Source organism: Heloderma suspectum, chromosome 17 (assembly GCF_057233095.1).
Source record: "Heloderma suspectum isolate Gila_16-S chromosome 17, 16-S_ref, whole genome shotgun sequence".
NCBI lineage: Eukaryota > Metazoa > Chordata > Lepidosauria > Squamata > Helodermatidae > Heloderma > Heloderma suspectum.
This window is the reverse complement of record NC_139474.1, coordinates 11,366,966-11,383,642: the sequence shown is the minus strand read 5'-3', so window position 1 is coordinate 11,383,642 and position 16,677 is coordinate 11,366,966. Positions and strand designations below refer to the sequence as shown.

The 16,677-nt window shown below is 49.5% G+C and overlaps 1 protein-coding gene across 2 annotated transcripts in view; it reads right to left on the bottom strand.

Moving 5' to 3' along the window:
* Positions 1-16,677, bottom strand: part of ASH1L (ASH1 like histone lysine methyltransferase) — an 81,830-nt gene that overhangs the window by 5,273 nt on the left and 59,880 nt on the right. The window contains exons 12-26 of one of the 2 annotated variants that reach the window (XM_084824751.1): positions 15,777-15,983; positions 15,488-15,634; positions 14,001-14,109; positions 12,524-12,685; positions 11,205-11,299; positions 10,371-10,528; positions 9,554-9,706; positions 8,188-8,242; positions 7,936-8,068; positions 6,278-6,526; positions 5,761-5,847; positions 5,422-5,512; positions 4,016-4,154; positions 2,483-2,655; positions 957-1,123 (exon numbers count right to left, since the gene is read on the bottom strand). In XM_084824751.1, the coding sequence (XP_084680877.1) occupies positions 957-1,123; positions 2,483-2,655; positions 4,016-4,154; positions 5,422-5,512; positions 5,761-5,847; positions 6,278-6,526; positions 7,936-8,068; positions 8,188-8,242; positions 9,554-9,706; positions 10,371-10,528; positions 11,205-11,299; positions 12,524-12,685; positions 14,001-14,109; positions 15,488-15,634; positions 15,777-15,983 (2,125 nt within the window). Of the gene's footprint in view, positions 1-956; positions 1,124-2,482; positions 2,656-4,015; positions 4,155-5,421; positions 5,513-5,760; positions 5,848-6,277; positions 6,527-7,209; positions 7,275-7,935; positions 8,069-8,187; positions 8,243-9,553; positions 9,707-10,370; positions 10,529-11,204; positions 11,300-12,523; positions 12,686-14,000; positions 14,110-15,487; positions 15,635-15,776; positions 15,984-16,677 lie in introns of those variants that run through there. The other variant, XM_084824752.1, reaches the window with a different exon arrangement.

The window sequence follows — 16,677 nt, the reverse complement described above, 5'->3', positions numbered from 1 at the left end:
GTACAGCCAACTAAGAAGTAAGATTTCTGTCTTCCGTTTTAAATAACGATGTGAGTTTAAACAGTATGGGGGAAATGTGATGGCACTGTGATCAGACAGGGATGATTTCACCACTCATGAGAGTCTCCTTCTTTGCTAATGCAGCAGAGAAAATCAGATCTAAATTCAGCCAGGAGACAAAAGTTTCCTGCAAAGGTGACAACTTCATAGAGAGATGTTATGACAGGAGTGTCCCTCTCTGTAATTTGAACTATTTTTATTAATCTGCAAAGCTTTATAATCCCACATTCATGTCTATACGAAGGACCACCATGCACCGGGTGCCTATTAGCTCCCAAGCCATGTTCAAGGTTCTGTTGTTAACATACAAAGCCCTGGACAACTCGGGACCAGGGTACCTAGCAGATCCCCTTCCCCTATATACACCCGACTGACTGTGAAGATCCTTGGAGGAAGCTTTGCTGGCAATTCCATGACCAATGGAATGTCGCCACGTGACATCCCAAAAGCGGGCCTTTCCAGGAGTGGGACCACTCTCCGGAACACCCCCCTCTGTGCAGTTTAGGGGGCAGCAATTGTGGCGAGTTTTAAGGGTCTCCTGAAAAAGTTCCTTATTATGCAAGCTTTGTAACTGAAATCATGCTGCTGCTGCATTTGATTGTTTTGTATTGCTGTTTTTTAAATTTATTTCTGTTGTAACTGTTATTGTTCATTGACTATTTTAACCATTATCTTTAATATTTTAGGATGTGATCCGCTTAGAGGTTTTGTTATATTAAGCGGAATACAAGTATTATTAATAAATAAATAACAAATAAATTTGTGATGCCCATTAAAAAAAAAGAAATGGATCAAGTTTAACGCATGAGTGAGGACTTCCTTGATGCCAACTGCTGCCACGGCTGCTATCACTGAGGTGTGGAACACACAGAGTGCTGGTTATAGGAGTGGCATACCGAGAAGTCTCTCTTCGGGGTCAGCCTTTTGGGGAAGTGGTCGAAGGCATACGATTTGGTGCACACTGGATAGCGGTTTCGGTGGATTTTGTAGAAGAGGTGGGCTGATTTGTCGAGGCGGTAATCGCAGATGTACACGTCCTGCTCCTTCACCCCTTTCGGCCTTCCTGTGGGGAGGAACACCGAGATAACCTCAGATGAAAGAATGTGGCACAATTTAAAACACAGCTCTTGAGGCTTAGCTGTCCAAAAGACTTCTCTGCAGGGCTGGGGAACTGCAGCCCCGTGAAGAGGCTACAGATCTTCATTTTTACAAAGACACTTGTCCCACTTGAAAAATGCGGGATCCCCCCTGCCCCATTGTTGCAACCTGCCCTGAGCTAAAGCACACTTTTTTTGTCTTTAGAAAAGGACTCAAACATCACTCTTACACCCCCCAAAAAGTTTAGCGTACGGAAGTGTGAGAATTAAGGGCCCCACCACTTGGCTTTCGGCACGAGACACACTTCCAGGTGAGGGCGGGCAATTCTGCTGTGCGTCTTGCCATGTGACACACCCAACGCAGAGACCCAATAGAATAACACGTCTTCAGCATATGCTGGTTGCAAGGCTAGAATACAGAATGGTACAGGCACACAGGAAATGTAAGAGCAGCCCTGCTGAATGAGGCCAGAGTCCAGCTAGCCCATCACTGGGTTTCCCACAGTGGCTCAAGCCTCTGGGAAGTCCACAAGCAAGAGCATGAATGGGACAGCCCTCACTTGATGCTTGCCCCTCCCAGCAACCAGTCTTCAAAGACTACATCTGGGCATGCACATTCCACTTACGGTCATAACTAATAGCTAGGAATGTGTCTGGCCCTCTTTTAAAGACATCTGAACCAGCAATCCATCACTACCTTCTTGAGGCAGTGAATTCCATGTGTGAATGCATTCATTATGGAATTCACTACCACAATATGTAGTGACGGGCACCAATCTTTAAAAGGGGGTTAGACAAATTCATGGAGGATGGCTCTATGCTGCCTGCAGTCTCAGAGGCAGCATGTCTATGGACACCAGTTGCTGGGGAACATGGGCGGGAGGGAGGGTGCTGTTGCTCTCATGCCCTGCTTGTGGGTTTCCCGTGGGCAGCTGGTTGGCCACTGCGTGAGCAGAACACTGGACTAGATATACCTTGGTCTGATCCAGCAGGGCTCATCTCATGTTCTTACGGGTGTAAAGTATTTTATCTGGTCTGTCCAGAATCTGCTGTTAGTCAAGTTTTAGTCAAGTTCACTCTGTAACCTCAACTCCTATATCATCCACTTTCTCCACACCATGCATGGTTTTATAAATCTCTACCGTGTGTCACCCTTGGGTGTCTTTTCTTTCTAAACTACAAAGCCCCAAATGCTTTAGCCGTTCCTTGAAGTGAAGGTACTCCACCCCACCCCAGTTATTTTGGTTCCCCTTTGCAGCTCTACAATCTTGCCTCTGAGATGAGGCAACCAGAACTGTAACAAGTGTGCGGCAACATCAACTTGCCTTTGCAGTAGGTATAGAGATCCAGCACGCAACAGGTCCCCACAACGGCCTCCAAGGGGATGATCTCATACAATGGCACCCGGAACAGCTCGTTGTGGTAGAACTTTCGGGAGGGGGAGTGGTGCGTTTCATGTGGACGGAAGTAGTGGTGGCCGAAGGCAAATCGTTCCTCCCTGAGGGAAGGGGAAAAGCGAGGGAGTATTACCCACAAAGCCATGTTAGGAACCTCCCCCCACCCCTCAACCACTTCACTGAACGAGGGTGCACTTCCTTTCACAATGCTGACAGTCCCATGCACCGTGAGCCTGACATGCTAGCTTTCTGAGTGCACGGAGGGGGAGCGGGCTTTTTTGTTTTGTTTTGTATGGAGGAGCATTCAATCATGGAAAGCCCACCCCGCAAACACAGTCTGACTTCAATGTGAACTAGGGATTTCTTTCTCTTCTTCTTTCTCCCGCTTCCCTCTAGAAGAGATTGCTGTTAAATGTACTTAAGCTTTATTTTTATCATAGTTAAGAATGGGACTCATGGAGGCTGAAGTTCAGACCAGTCAGACCAAAGCTGCAAACCAAAGATCCAACCTATGCAGCCTCTCCTGAAAGCACGTAGTGGTTCCCCATCAGAGGATGCTGGCATCTTGTGAAAGGTAACTGCTCCTCCGCTCGTGTTTGTAGGCTGGGCTTAGCTGAATTTTTTGATGCATCCTGAAAGGCTGCCTTCCTCAACCTGGCCCCCTCCAGATGTCTTGGACTAGAACTCCCTCAGCCCAATTCAGCGAGGACAATAGTCAGCAGTGATGGGAATTGTATTTCACAGAATCTGGAGGGCAGCAGACTGGGGAAAAAGGCTGCCGTAAGGTATCAGGGAATGGTACTTGCCATTGTTAAGGTATCTGAAATTGTATTTTAGTGCAACTGGCTTACTTGAAAACTACAGTTTACATTTAAGGTGCTTTTATCATTGGTTTAGAATTGAACTGTGCTGCTTTTATATCGTAAACCTTCTTGGGGAGATGGTGGCCCTGAAAGGCAACTAAGGCATATATTAAATTAAATTAAACATGTTACGGCAGGGTGGGCAACCTTTTTCTTGTCGGGGGCCACATTCCCTTGGGGGTAATCTGCTGGGGGCTACATGGCAGTGGTGGGGCCACCCCTGCTCTCCCTCTTTCTACCCTCCCTTTCTCCCTGTCTCTCCTTCTCCCTCGCTGCTCAGAAGGTAACATAGGGAGGGACAGATCACTCTTCCCAGAGGACTGTTTGCAGACGGCTTCTGAAATTAAGCCCAGGGCCACAGGCTGCCCACCCCTGCCCTAAGGGGTGAGGGGAGAAGACTTCACCCAACTGTTTGGCGGGGGCGTCTTATGGATTCATGAGCTGCCACTGCTGCCTGCTGCTCTTGCTGGCACAAGTGAGAAAACTCTCCATCGCCGCCACTCCTCTGATGGAGCCCAGCGATGTGGGTCTGCACTAGAAGGCTGAGAACTCTCTACTGGGGAACCTCTTGCTTTAAGCTGGGCGGGCTGGAACTCACTTCTCATTTTTCCAGAGCTTTTCGATACGGAAGATGTCGAGTCTCTCTCGGTTGATGTGGGACAGTAGGCGGTATGACTGCCTGACGGGGTGGCCATCCAGGGTCCTTCGGCTGTCTCTCATCAGATACACGCAGTCACCTGTCAACGGAAAGCCCATGAGAACTGCCTCTGCACAGCACAAGTGGGACAGATTTGCAGCGACCTAACGGACAGGGACGGGGAGGCAGGCAGTGGTTGTGCACATGAGCTGCGTGTGAAAAGTGCCAGGTTCAATCCCTGACATCTCCCATTAAGAACTTAAGAAACCAGCTGGATCAGATTAAGTGTCCACCTAGTCCAGCACCCTGATTCCTACAACTAGAAGCCCACAAGCAGGGCATAAAGGAAATACTCTCTCTCATATATATATATATATATATATATATATATATATATATAATATATATATATATATATATATATATATATGCATGCATAGATGCTCCTTTGATGGTAGTATGCCCCAATTAGATATCATTGCTTCTATTTCTGATTTGAGTCTTCCTGTTTGCTTATGTAGCCAAAACCCCAACACCCACGCATAAGAGGGAGGTATCAGCAGCCTTGGGGTAACACAAAACATCTTTAGGAAAGAAAACCCTAAGGGAGAAGCCCCCCCCCCCCCACTGCCTCATAAGAACTCAATGGCTTGATACGGAGAGACAGAGAGGGGGAAAAAACACTGAGATCCAGGGGGTAGGGGGAATGGAACAGAGCTGCTGGACAGGGAGAAGGGATGGAGAGACACAGAGGTATATAAAGGGTAGAAAGAACCATCATGCTAGCTGTATAGGTCATCTCCTGATTCACACTGAGAAGATATTTTTAAATGTCCCCAGCGATGGAACTGAAAGGTGCCCATACAAATCAGTGGAAAAATCCATGATTGAAATGCAGCCGGGACTGGGATCAATTGTGTCCACCCCGACCCAAAAAACTGGCCAATGGGGACTGAGCACCTTCAGTAGGTACAGAATGCTGATTCTGGTGGTGGGGGAACGGAGCGGCCAGCAGTCTGAACTGAAGCACTCCGTGCTGCAACCATTTTGTTGTTGGGCCCCACTTTTGGTTGATAGACCTCTTCTCTGCCATGAAATATGTCAGCTCCTGCCCACCCTCGGTAAAGCCATCTCAAAGTGCAAGGCTGGGAAGGACCTTGGACAGCGAGTGGCAGAGAAGGCAGCGTCATGCTAAAGAGGACTACCTAAGCTGTTAAGGCAGCTTCATATTCACCTTACTTTTGATACCCTCAGCAGTGAGTGAGGTAGGCTCAAGCACTTGACAAACTGGACAGATAGGGAAGAGATATCCCAAAGGGCCCTCTTGGCTGTCTCTCACTGAGTCCCCCAAGAGGACAGACACCCACCTTGGCGTAGCAACAGATCATCCCGCAGCAGGCAGATGAAATAAACACAGCCAGGCTGGGCGTAATGAGGTCGTGGAATCATAGGCACCTCCTATGAAAAGAAAGAGCAACATATTGCAGTGCATGTCATTGTCCCCCCACCCACCCCGCCCCAATCCCCATGGAGTCCTGGGAGATTTCGTTTTGTGAGAGGACCGAGAACGCCCAATGGCCACGACTCTCCAGGGTGGGGAGAAAGCCACTGAAACACACCAACAATTTTATCCTCTAGATCTGCACATGGGCAGAATGAAGAGGCAGGCATGAGGCTGTCAAGTCACTCCCACAAAAAGGGCTTACCCTATCCACCGTGCGAGGGTTGCACTGCTCGCACAAGTAGTGTTCGACGTCAGAGTTCAGCCCCATGCAGTCACAGTGCTGCCAAACCTGCAGGAGGGATGAAGGGAACAGAAAACGTAGGAAAGGAAGTCCATCTCTCCCCATGAGTGTCAAAAGAGAAATCTCTCTCTGTGTTGTGCGTGTGTATGCACACAGGAAGCCCCCACCCCCAAGGACAAAAAGACTGTGCACCCCGATCTATAGTGTCAACATGCAGGTAATATGTACATGAAGGCAGGTGTCAAGAAGGCCCACTAGGGACATGTTTGGGACAGCCTGCTTCAACAGATGAGATGGGCTTCTGTGAGCTGACTGATACTTGCTTATTATTGGAGAGCGGGTTACTTTCAACCATGCTTTTTGACCGAAGACAAAAGGATATAGGGTGTGCGTGTGTGTGTGTTTCTCATCTGCAACAAGAATGTAGTCCCATCTCCTGAGGGCACAGTGGAGGAGAGACGCGCCAAAGGGCTCTCACCATGCATTTGTCACACTGGATCATGAGCCCCTCATCTTTGTACAAGCCGCAGATGCAGCGGATCACGTCCTCGTCCTTCTCGTGCCCGCTCTCCTTCTCGCACAGGGAGGTCTCACTGCTGTCTGCCTCGCTTGCCGTCTCCCCCACGATCTCATCGATCTGAGCGGCCGCCTCGTGCCGGGCATTGTAGTATGCCTTCCGCAGCCGGCAGACGTCCCTTCCCGTCGGAGACTTCCTGCCGTAGTATTTCTGAGCACAAAACAAAAGGCCGGCAACTGACTCCCTCCAGCAGGGCTGCTTCTCAAAGCCTTTCCCCCTTGCTCTCACCGTGAAACTTTGGCACGTGCCCCTCCCTCCCTCTCACATACCCAACAGACCCTCCGCCCTGGTAATGCCCTTCTGGTATAAAGAACAGGGGGGCCCTGAAACAAAATGTTGTGGTGCTGTCCCCAGCCCTAAAAGGAGCCGAGTAGCCTTGTTCAGGCTTGCTGGGCTGGGGGCTTCAGGATAAGGGGGGGAGGGGGGAAAGGACAATTTTCTTCGCCACTCCCCTGAGGTTGTGTCTGCTGTGCTACGGAGCGCTGGGAGGGCTCCATCCTGAAACGCAGACATTTTATGGCTCTCTAGCAGGAGTCTCTGGAAAGTGGGAAAGAGAAAAGGAGCCCTGCTTTCCCTTCCTTCCTCCTGAAACATCCCTGGATAGTGTTGGTGAGGGGGACGGTTTTCTTTTTTTCACATTGCTGCATGCATCTGCTCCCCCCAGGATCCTAACTATAAAGCTACAAGAGACTAGAGCAGGCCAATTTCCTTCCCTTTGTTTTTCCTCAACTGACACCGTTTCATGTCTCAACTGTTCTTAACCAAAGACTTAATTGACAGACGCATACAGTCTCCCTGACTTCTGATCCCACCTCCTACGATGCTGGGGATGCCGTGAAAATCACAGAATGCGGTGCTGGGAGTCCTAATCAGCTCGCTAAGAATCTCAGGTTTATTTCTGAAACAAAAAGCAATTTCTAGTCCTCATGGTCATGAAGCTTGGATGTGTATGGGCAATACTGACTGAAGTCCTAGAAGCTGGAGAGGTGGCTGGATAAGGCTGTGGTGGTCAGAAGCTTAGTGGACCCTTCAGACCCTTCCTGCTTTCTGTAACTAACAGAAGCAGAGTGACATACATGCACGACAAATCATGTCTTGGGCTCAATCTATATAAATCGCAGAATTCAGCTTTCTTTGTTGCAGAATTTGCATCTTAGCTTGGTGCAGGGTTTTTATTCTTAGAATCATAGGGTTGGAAGGGGCCTGCAAGACCATCGAGTCCAACCTGCTGCCCCATGCAGGAAGCCTGATCCCCAGGCGGCCTCCCATCCAAGGACTAACCAGGATTTGGCTAGCTTCCGAGGTTAGTGCAGCGTGCCCTGAAGCCCCGGTCTCAAGTGACGACGTGGTGGACAAAGGGCCCCAAGTAAGCACCCCCAGCCTCTCCGCGAAGTCGCCCTCCACATCCACGGCCCCGTGAAGGATGAAGACCTGGGCAGCCAGCAGGATCTCAGTGTCCCCAGAAGGGGCACCCTTGTGGTGCCCCCCCTTCCCCCCCCCCCCGGCTAAAAGGGCCTGTCAAGAGCTTCTGGGGAGTCGGACTCCCCCGCCTAGCTCACCTCGGCGTTGCGGAACACCTTCAGCATGTCGCCGTCGAAAGCTTCCGCCGTCTTGTAGCAGCCCGTCAGGATTTGCTTCTCGATGGTGGCCAGGTCGAGGGGATCGGAGATCTTCTCGTAATAATCTGCGTTTCTAAAGCAGGCGTGGGTGGAAACGCGCGACGTCACTGCTAGCCCGGATTTGAGAGCAGGGATCGGCGCGCGTGATCCGCGCCCCCCCCCCCCCCCCCCGGCGCGAATGCGAGAACCTACTTTTTCCTGGGGGGAAGATTCAGCAGAGGAGCTGCCAGTGCCTGCCTGGAGGAATCTGGAATGGAAGCAGAGAACGGCAGAGCTGTTTTCACAGGAGTTTACAGTGGGGCTCCTGGTCTTGTGCCTTTTGGGGAGCATGGCACTTCTGAGGGGGGTGACGGGGAACTGCATGTGAAAAAGAAACACACAGCCTTTGACCAGCCTGGGTCCCTCCAGATGTTGCTGGGGCAACAGTTCCCATCGGCCCCAGCCAGCAAGTCAGTGGTCAGGGATGATGGAAGTTGGAGACTTGCCTAAAGCTCCAGCAGATCACAGTGGAGGAGGAATTAAAAAGTGAGCAAAAAAAAAAGGGGTGGTGGTGGTGGAGGCAAACCTCAGGGCTACCGTTGCCGAAAAGGCTTTTTCTGCCCTCCTTCCAGCAGCCTGCCTCCCCCCACCCCCCACGGCTGCCTGCCCCCTTCCTCCAGCTTTATCTGCTGTTTCCAGTGTTCCAGCCTCCCCTGCCACATCTCCTTGCAATGCTGCCCATGGAGGGCAGCACTTCCTGCATTCAGGAGGAAGTGCAGTGCCCAGGCCTGGGGTGGTGGGAGCAGCATGCGTCAACAGTGGACATGCCTGGGTGTCAGACTGAGTGACAGAGGCTGGTCCATCCCACAACTTAACCGAGCAGCCCTGGTCTAAATGCTGCAGAAGAGAAGGAAGCGGCGAGTGCTCCCACCCCGTCAGCCACCTGGAAGCCATTGCTAAACCTCCCCAAATCATGCAAATCAAGCTTCCCTTCCCCAGTAAGGTCAGTTGGGGAGACGTGACAGAGGTGTACGTGTGGATGTGTTATACGGAGAAAGTGGAGAGGGAGGCATTCTTCTCCCTCTCTCATAATACCAGAACCCAATGGGGTCATCCTATGACATTGATTGGTGGGAGATTCGGAAAAGATAAAAGGAAGGGCTTCTTCACACAGTCCAGAGTTAAACTACTGAATTCAAGTCCACAAGATGTAGTGATGACCACCAATTTGGATGGGTTTAAAAAGAGGACTGGACAAATTCAATGGAGGAGGAGGCTATCAGCGGCTACTAGTCCTGATGGCTATGTGCTACCTCCAGTATCAGAGGTGGTTCGCCTATGTACACCAGTTGCCGGGGAGCATGGGTGGGAGGGTGCTGTTGCACTCCTGTCCTGCTTGTGGGTTTCCTGTGGGCAGCTGGTTGGCCACCGTGGGAACAGAAAACTGGACTGGATGGACCCTTGGTCTGATCCAACAGGGCTTTTCTCATGTTATTTCATGCTCTCGACGACCATGCCTCGTGATTATGGTTAGCCCCCACACTGTTGGCTCTGGCCTTTGGTGCTTGGCTACTATCACCTTTGTAAGAGATGATGCCGTCACAGATCTCCTTGAAGATTTGTGCAAGACGCGCTGCACGCGCCACTTCAATGTTCTCTTCGGCCGCAGCCAGCCGCCGTGTCCGCACTGAGCGGGAAGTCTGCAGGGCGGAGAACTGTGTCATGAAGACATCTGCAAAACAGGAGGGAGGAAGAGAGGTCTCTTCAGTCACGGCCTATGGGAACACAGGAAGCTGCCTTATACCCTCGGTGCATCTAGCTCAGCTTTGCCAGGGCTGTTCACACAACACGCAAACCCATACTTCGTGACTGAGTGTGGCTTGTTTGCTGAATCATGAGCTAGAGTGTTGTCTGAACCCAGGACATTTTCTGCAGAGAGGTTTGTTAACCATGCAGTGTGGCTTGTTAACCACCCTGAACAACCCAACTACAAACCATGGGTTCTCAAGGTGGCCCGCTGAAGAAAAATAAGCCACACTGAATGGTTAACAAGCCACCCTGCAGAAAAAGTCCTAGGTTCAGACACCACGGTTCAACAACAACTCATACTCAACCACAGAGTGTGGGTTAGCTAGCATGTTGTGTGAACCCAGCCAGTACATTCTTCTTTTCTATCAGGCCACAAACAATTAACACAGGTATGTGCGGTCAGATAGGACAGCAATGTTTGTCGGCTTGTTTGAGAAGCCAGAATACAAAATGGTCAAACTGAAAAAGGGGAGTTATGGTTCATGGCATGCTTGCGGGTGGACAGAGCTGCCGTTTATGTAGGAGTCACTGGGAAAGGCTGACAGTATTACACCAACTGCAATGGGAAAAGACAGTACGGTCCTCACCAGATTTTATGTTGCCATCGTCACGACACATCCCATTCCAGCGGGTGTATAGTGAGGCAGAGTGAAGGTTGTCGTTGGCATGTTTGACTTCCTCTTGCTTCTGCCGGATCTTCTCCCAGTTGCGCACAAGGAAAACGTGATGTTTTAGCACAAAATTCCTAGGGAAAGAAACGAAAGGGGAGTGGGGAAGTATTATTTCCCCAGGAAAAAGCTTCCACTTTCTGAGAGCTACATTGCATCACATCAGCAGATCACAATAGTGGTCCCTGTTCTCAAGAGCTTACACCTACATGAGATCAGACTGGGAGGAGGGTTAAGGGAATGGAAACCGGGTAGGGGACAGTCAGCTCAGTGCCAAGGAAGTAAAAAAAAAAGAAAAGGTTGAGCTGTTTCCTTACGAAGACACCACAACCATCATACCAAATCCTGATTCATGCTAACCATAACTAAGAACACAAAGCATGGCTAGAAATCCCAGTGCAAACCATGGCTGAAGCTACCTGTCTGCTTTCATGTTCCATCTGCTCAGCATTCCTGCTTCTATGGTGCAGTTGTCTCTGGGGATGCAGAGATGGGCCTAACTGTGGTTTATCAATTTGGACATTATGCCAAACCATGGTTTCTAATTCTGGTTGGCTGACCAACTCCAAACCATGGAGTGTCTGTTCACAACATCATGCAAAGCCATAGGTAAGCTCCCTTAACCATGGCTGGCATGTGATGTGCAAAGTGAGCCAAAATGTAACCCTGAGGAAGGGCTAGCTGAACACCCCCCCCAGCCCCCGACAACTGCTGGAAAGAGACAAAGGAGATAAATGGCCCATCTTCCCTCACCTTTCCCTGTTGGACATGGGCTTCATTTGTAGTTGCGGAGTCAACCGAGTTGGAGTACCTGAGCTTTCACTGGACTCCTCGGGGACATGACCCTTCTATAAAACAAGAACAAATCCCCTTGAGAAGAGAATCCAGGACCACAAAGTCAACTGTGCACCACACTGGTTAGTTTGTTAAACCCTGGTCACCCAAGCTTCAAATCCCTGCCCTGATAGCAATGGACTCGGTGGGTAGCCCCTCATGGGCAAAACATTGCCTGTGCAGGTCTTTTAAAAGTTTGATGAAGTTGGAGGGAGGAGTGTGGGGAAGGGCAGGAAGCACAATTAACTTGTGCTTTCTGGCCTCCGCAGTGCTTCCTCTCATTCAAAATCATTACTGGGATGGAGAGGAGCACGCCTGCCCCAATATGAACAACAAGGGACCAACTGCGGACTTGGTGGAGAAGTACATGGCACAGGAAGCACATGTTAAATGGGCATTCTATCCCACCCCCTTTCAACAAGTTTGAAAGAGCTCTCAGCCTGCTATCATACACAATGGGGTGGGTGGGTCATAATCTAAACTGCAAGGTTGTTGCTGGCAGGGCTGCCATAAAGAGTTGCTTTCTAGAGTGGAAACAGTCACCCTCTCCCCAGTGGACAGATGTACCTCAGTGGGAGGAGGTGGAGGAGAGGTCAAAATTAACATGAGTAAAGAGTCCAAGTTCCTCTTGAAAGAGAACACACTCCTACTCCCGCACAGTTAACTCCTTAACACTCAAGTAACAATGGGGATTAACTAAAGGAAAGCATCAGATAAACTGAACGTGTGAACTGGTCTCGCACTGAATCAGACCACAGGTTCATCTAACCCAGAGCGGTCTTTTCTCACAGCTTATAGCTTTCTAAGGTCTCAGGCAGAAGTCTTTCCTAACCCTGCTAACCCTAAACTGGAGATGCTGGTGATTTAACCTAGGACTCTCGATATGCCGAACACGTCCCCCCCTTAACCAAACCTAGCCCCCGAGGGAGGCTAGGTTTGCTCCCTCTTTGATGTCCTTCCACTGGCAGGCAAAGACTGCTTTATGTAAGAAGGCCTTTGATCTGGAAACGAGTCTGGTGGGTTGGGTGCTGCTTTGAATAATATCGTTTCTGTAACTGTTATGTCTTTATTGCATTTTATTGTATTGTTTTAATCCTTTTTAACTGGTTCTGTGATCCGCCTTGGGCGCCATGCTTTGCTAGAAATGCGGGGAACAAAGGAACCAGAAAAATAACTAAATAAAATGCGCCGTGGGATGTGGCAAGCCCTCGGCCGCCTTCCTCTCTGCACACACTCACCCTCTTCTTCAACTTGTGCTTTGATTTCCTCTTCTCTTTGGACCGGCTTGGCCTTCTCTGTGCAGTGACTGGCTGGTTGGTCTTGCTCAAGAGGCCGTTCACTCGCTGGCTCCTGCCCCCAATGATCCCCCTGCACTTGTCAAAACCGCATTTGCAGAGTTGCTTGGAAGACAAAGAGGACAGGCTCCCCTTCAGACACGCTACCCTCTGCAAGGCCTGGAACGCAGGAAAGCCCTTCCCAATCTCCCACAGGTCCATGCCAACAAGGCAGATCAGCCACTCCTCCCTGATTCTGCAAGCAGTTGTGCAGGCTGACGTCACCAGAGCACCCCTCACATTAACAGTTCTGGGAGAGCTTGGTGGCTGCCTCTCTTGCCTCCTGCTGATTCTGGGATGGATTTGTCCGCTTTCATTGTGTCCCCCAATATTTTGGTAAATGCTGCTGAAGTGGGAGGGGGTGGGTGGAAGTGTATATTTCTGACTCAAATGTGCATTGTTTTATTAGCCCCTAGTTAATGAAAGGTTTGTACCGAAGGATTTTATTTATTTAATATTTATTAATTTTGAATTATGATTATTACAAATCCCCCCCCACTTTGGATACTGAACGTCATTGATAGGTTGACTGCTACAATGATCTGGTTTGTACGATCACCTCAGCTTAAACACTGCGGTGCTTGCGGCTAGCTGTGTCATCCGGACCCAGGCAGCATGTCTTGCTGGAGGGTTAAACAACCCTCAAATAACCCATGGGCTGTTGTTGGGTTATCTGAGAGTTGTTTAACCCTCCAACATGCCATGCCGCCAGGGTTCAGACCACACGATAAGCTGTGCCTGGGCAGTCGTCATTCAAATTGCACCTGGAATGTGCTGTGGCTTAAAGAAGCCACTGTGGGTTGTTTAAGCCATGGTGGTTGTGCGAACCAGCCCAATAATTGTAATAAATGCTACGATACTGTAACATTTTTATCACTAGATCATTTCCCCCCATATTATTTGGTGGTTGCTTTGATATTATAGTATTTATTTCAGCTTGTTGCTGATGGCCACTTCAGCTTTCCTTTTGGAAGAAAAAACAGGGTGCAAATATTAAAACGAGATGAAACGAAAACAAAATGAGGCCATGCAAAGAGGTGTTCTTGAAGGCTGCCCTGCATTACCAGAATCCCTTTCACCTGGAGACCCAACCAAGTCAGAACCTAAGCTTAAACATTTCCTCTGGAAAAGAGTGCCACGTTAAACTCTATCGTCAGAGTAACTGGTAATTGCAGCTACTCCAATAAAAACGTACGGCCTGCTTTTTTTCTTTTAAATCATCTTTTCTGAGCATCTAGTTCTGCACAACGACTTGCACGGCAGTCCCAGGGGAACACAGAACGCATACCCAACCCCCACAAATAAGGACGGACCGGACCAAAACATTCAAGATCCAGAACCCATCCCACGCTGCCTCTAGGACCGGTGGCACAACCCTCACCTGCTTTTCCACGTTGAAGGAGTGGAAGTTGTAGTCATAGGTCAGCTCAGTGCCAGCAGGCATGTCCTTCAGCGCATACAAGCCAATCCTGTAGACACCATTGACGGACCTGCGGGAGAGAGGAGGTGATCCCAGGGCATGGTCCAAGGGCACATGAGGCAGCCACCTTGCTGATGCTGAACAGGGGAACCACATGTAGCCCCCTTGAGTCCCACCATGGAAGAAAGGTGGGACATCAAGGTTAATAAGAAATGAATACATAAACGAGGGGTGCTTGTGGTTCTGGACAGGGTGGCAGATCAAGGTCTACATTTTCATCTGGGGCACCAAGACAGGGGCTGGAATTCTGGCTCAGTTCCCACCAACCTGCTGCTTTCAGGTCCAAGCTGGTGAGTTTCCCCAGCAGTTATATGGTTGGCCGCTGGTGGAAAAAGGTACTGAACGACGTGTACTTTTGAGCTGGCCCCGGAGGGCTCCTTGGGTTATTAGCTGTGAGAGTTAGGAATGGAGCCTCCAGAATCAGAAGCAGTCACGATGAACCATAAAGGGCTACCCTTGAACTACCCTTTCCTGACTCTAGATGTGTTTTCACAGAATAGTGCCTGCCAACAGGTATTGGGGGTGGGAAAGAAGAACTGGGACTTCACTAGGGGGGGCTTAATGTTCATTAATCACTTTTTTTAATCTTGCTATTGCATTTTAGCATTAACCACCACCCTGAAGTAGATTAGAGTGAGCACTTTTAAAAGAAAGTCACTTGGTAGCTATTCCCATATGTAAGTGTGAATTTGCTTCCTCTCCTTGCCAATTCTGTTAATTGAATTAACAGTAAACAGAGGCAGTAAGCTTATAATGTACATAATTTGCTGGGGAACATGGGCAGGAAGGTGCTGTTGCACTCGTGTCCTGCTTGTGGGTTCCTGGTTGACAGCTGGTTGGCCACTGTGTGAACAGAATGCTGGACTAGATGGACCCTTGGTCTGATCCAGCAGGGCTCTTCTTCTGTTCTTAAATGTCTTTTCAGACTGTACTTTTAGCATTCGATTACCATTAAACCCCACTGCTTATCTTTTTTTCCCTTTTAACACCAAATTTATTATTATTATTATTATTCACCTAAAATGTACTAAGTAGTGTACACAGATTAAATATAAGACACTCCTTGCCTGCAGGCTTAAAATCTTTCGAAAAGAAAAAGTAAGAGAGACATCACAAAAGGAAAAACGAGTAGGGAGGGAAAAGGAAAATAAGCAAACTCAGCACCACTCCTTGAAGATACATGGTTGTTTTCATGAAGGTCAGCTGGAATGGAAACAGGTGACAAATGACAAAGTCTGAATCAATTGACAGCCCTACTTAAAACTGGGAAGAGAAGTGGGGCTGGGGAGACAGAAGAGGGGCCCTTAGGCAGTGGGAGAGTTTTTTAAGGGGCAATGAAAATAAACTCAGCAACATACGTTTTACACACACATACTAGAAGTTTTTACCATTTCTGCATCTCACAGTTTGGGTTGCAGCTGTGGTTGATGAAGCGTGCCTCGTTGCCCATGCGATAGCTGTCAATCACCATCCCGCTGTCGAGGTTGAGGCAATAGTGATCACTGTGGTTGTGGTACTGCTCAATCATTCGGTTCCTGGAAAGCGAGACGGGGGGGAATTCCTGGGAGGTGTGTGGCCAGCAAGCCATCTCCCATTGCCTTGCTCTTTTGAACTAGATAATCTTGGGGTGCTTCTTCACCCACCCAGCCCTGCCCACAAGCCTTGCCCTCCCCTTACCTGAACTCCTGCTCACTGACCACTTCTCCCAAATACTCGATGATGAACTGCCCTGCCTTAAGGGACTCTTTCGTGCGGATGCCCCAGCCTTTCTCCTCGGCCCGGAAGCGCTCCAGACACTGCACCCATTCATGCCTCTGGATCCGCTGGTTGCAGCACTGCTCCCCACAGGGGCAAGTGTTGGGGGAGCACTCAGCAAAGATCATCCTGAAAGCAGAGGGGCAGGTGAGGGACACACTGAAAGTGAGCAGCATCTCGGGGTGGGGGCTGCCATAAGACCCCTTGGAAAATGAAACGCCCTTTCCCACCGTTGTGCCACTTATTTGTTTATTTCTGTTCATTAGATTACGATGCTGCCCCCCGCTCCAGCTAGCTCAGTGCCACATACACGTTCTCCTCTGCCTGTGTTATCCTCGCAATAACTCTGGGCGGTAGGTTAGACTAAGAGGTAGCGATTGGCCCACTGAGCCAGTGGGGACTTGGAGATTTTTATGGTGCGAGGAGCACGTCCAGTCATGGGAGCCTCTGCGTACAATCCAAAGTAGCACACCCGGTGCAGGGTGAGCACCTCGCCTTGCTGCTTGCGAGAAGCAGGCCTCTAATCTCCAGCACCCAAGCGAGGGGGAAGGCTTCAGCCGCAGAAATAGTCATGCAAAATTAGAGCAGTCACAATGGGGTCAAACTCAGCATCATGTATACAGGTTGCAGCATTTCGGTTTTCTGGGCACTAAATCTGGATGACCAAATTTGGGTTACCAAATCCATGGTGCAGAATTGGCACTTGAGAAGCCTGGATTAGTCACATAGTCCTTGCTATGTACAGCCCCTTTCTGCTTCACCTGGGCACTCCCGTTATAGCAGGGCTGGGATACAAACCAAGAGCTGCTTTGGAAGAATCTGA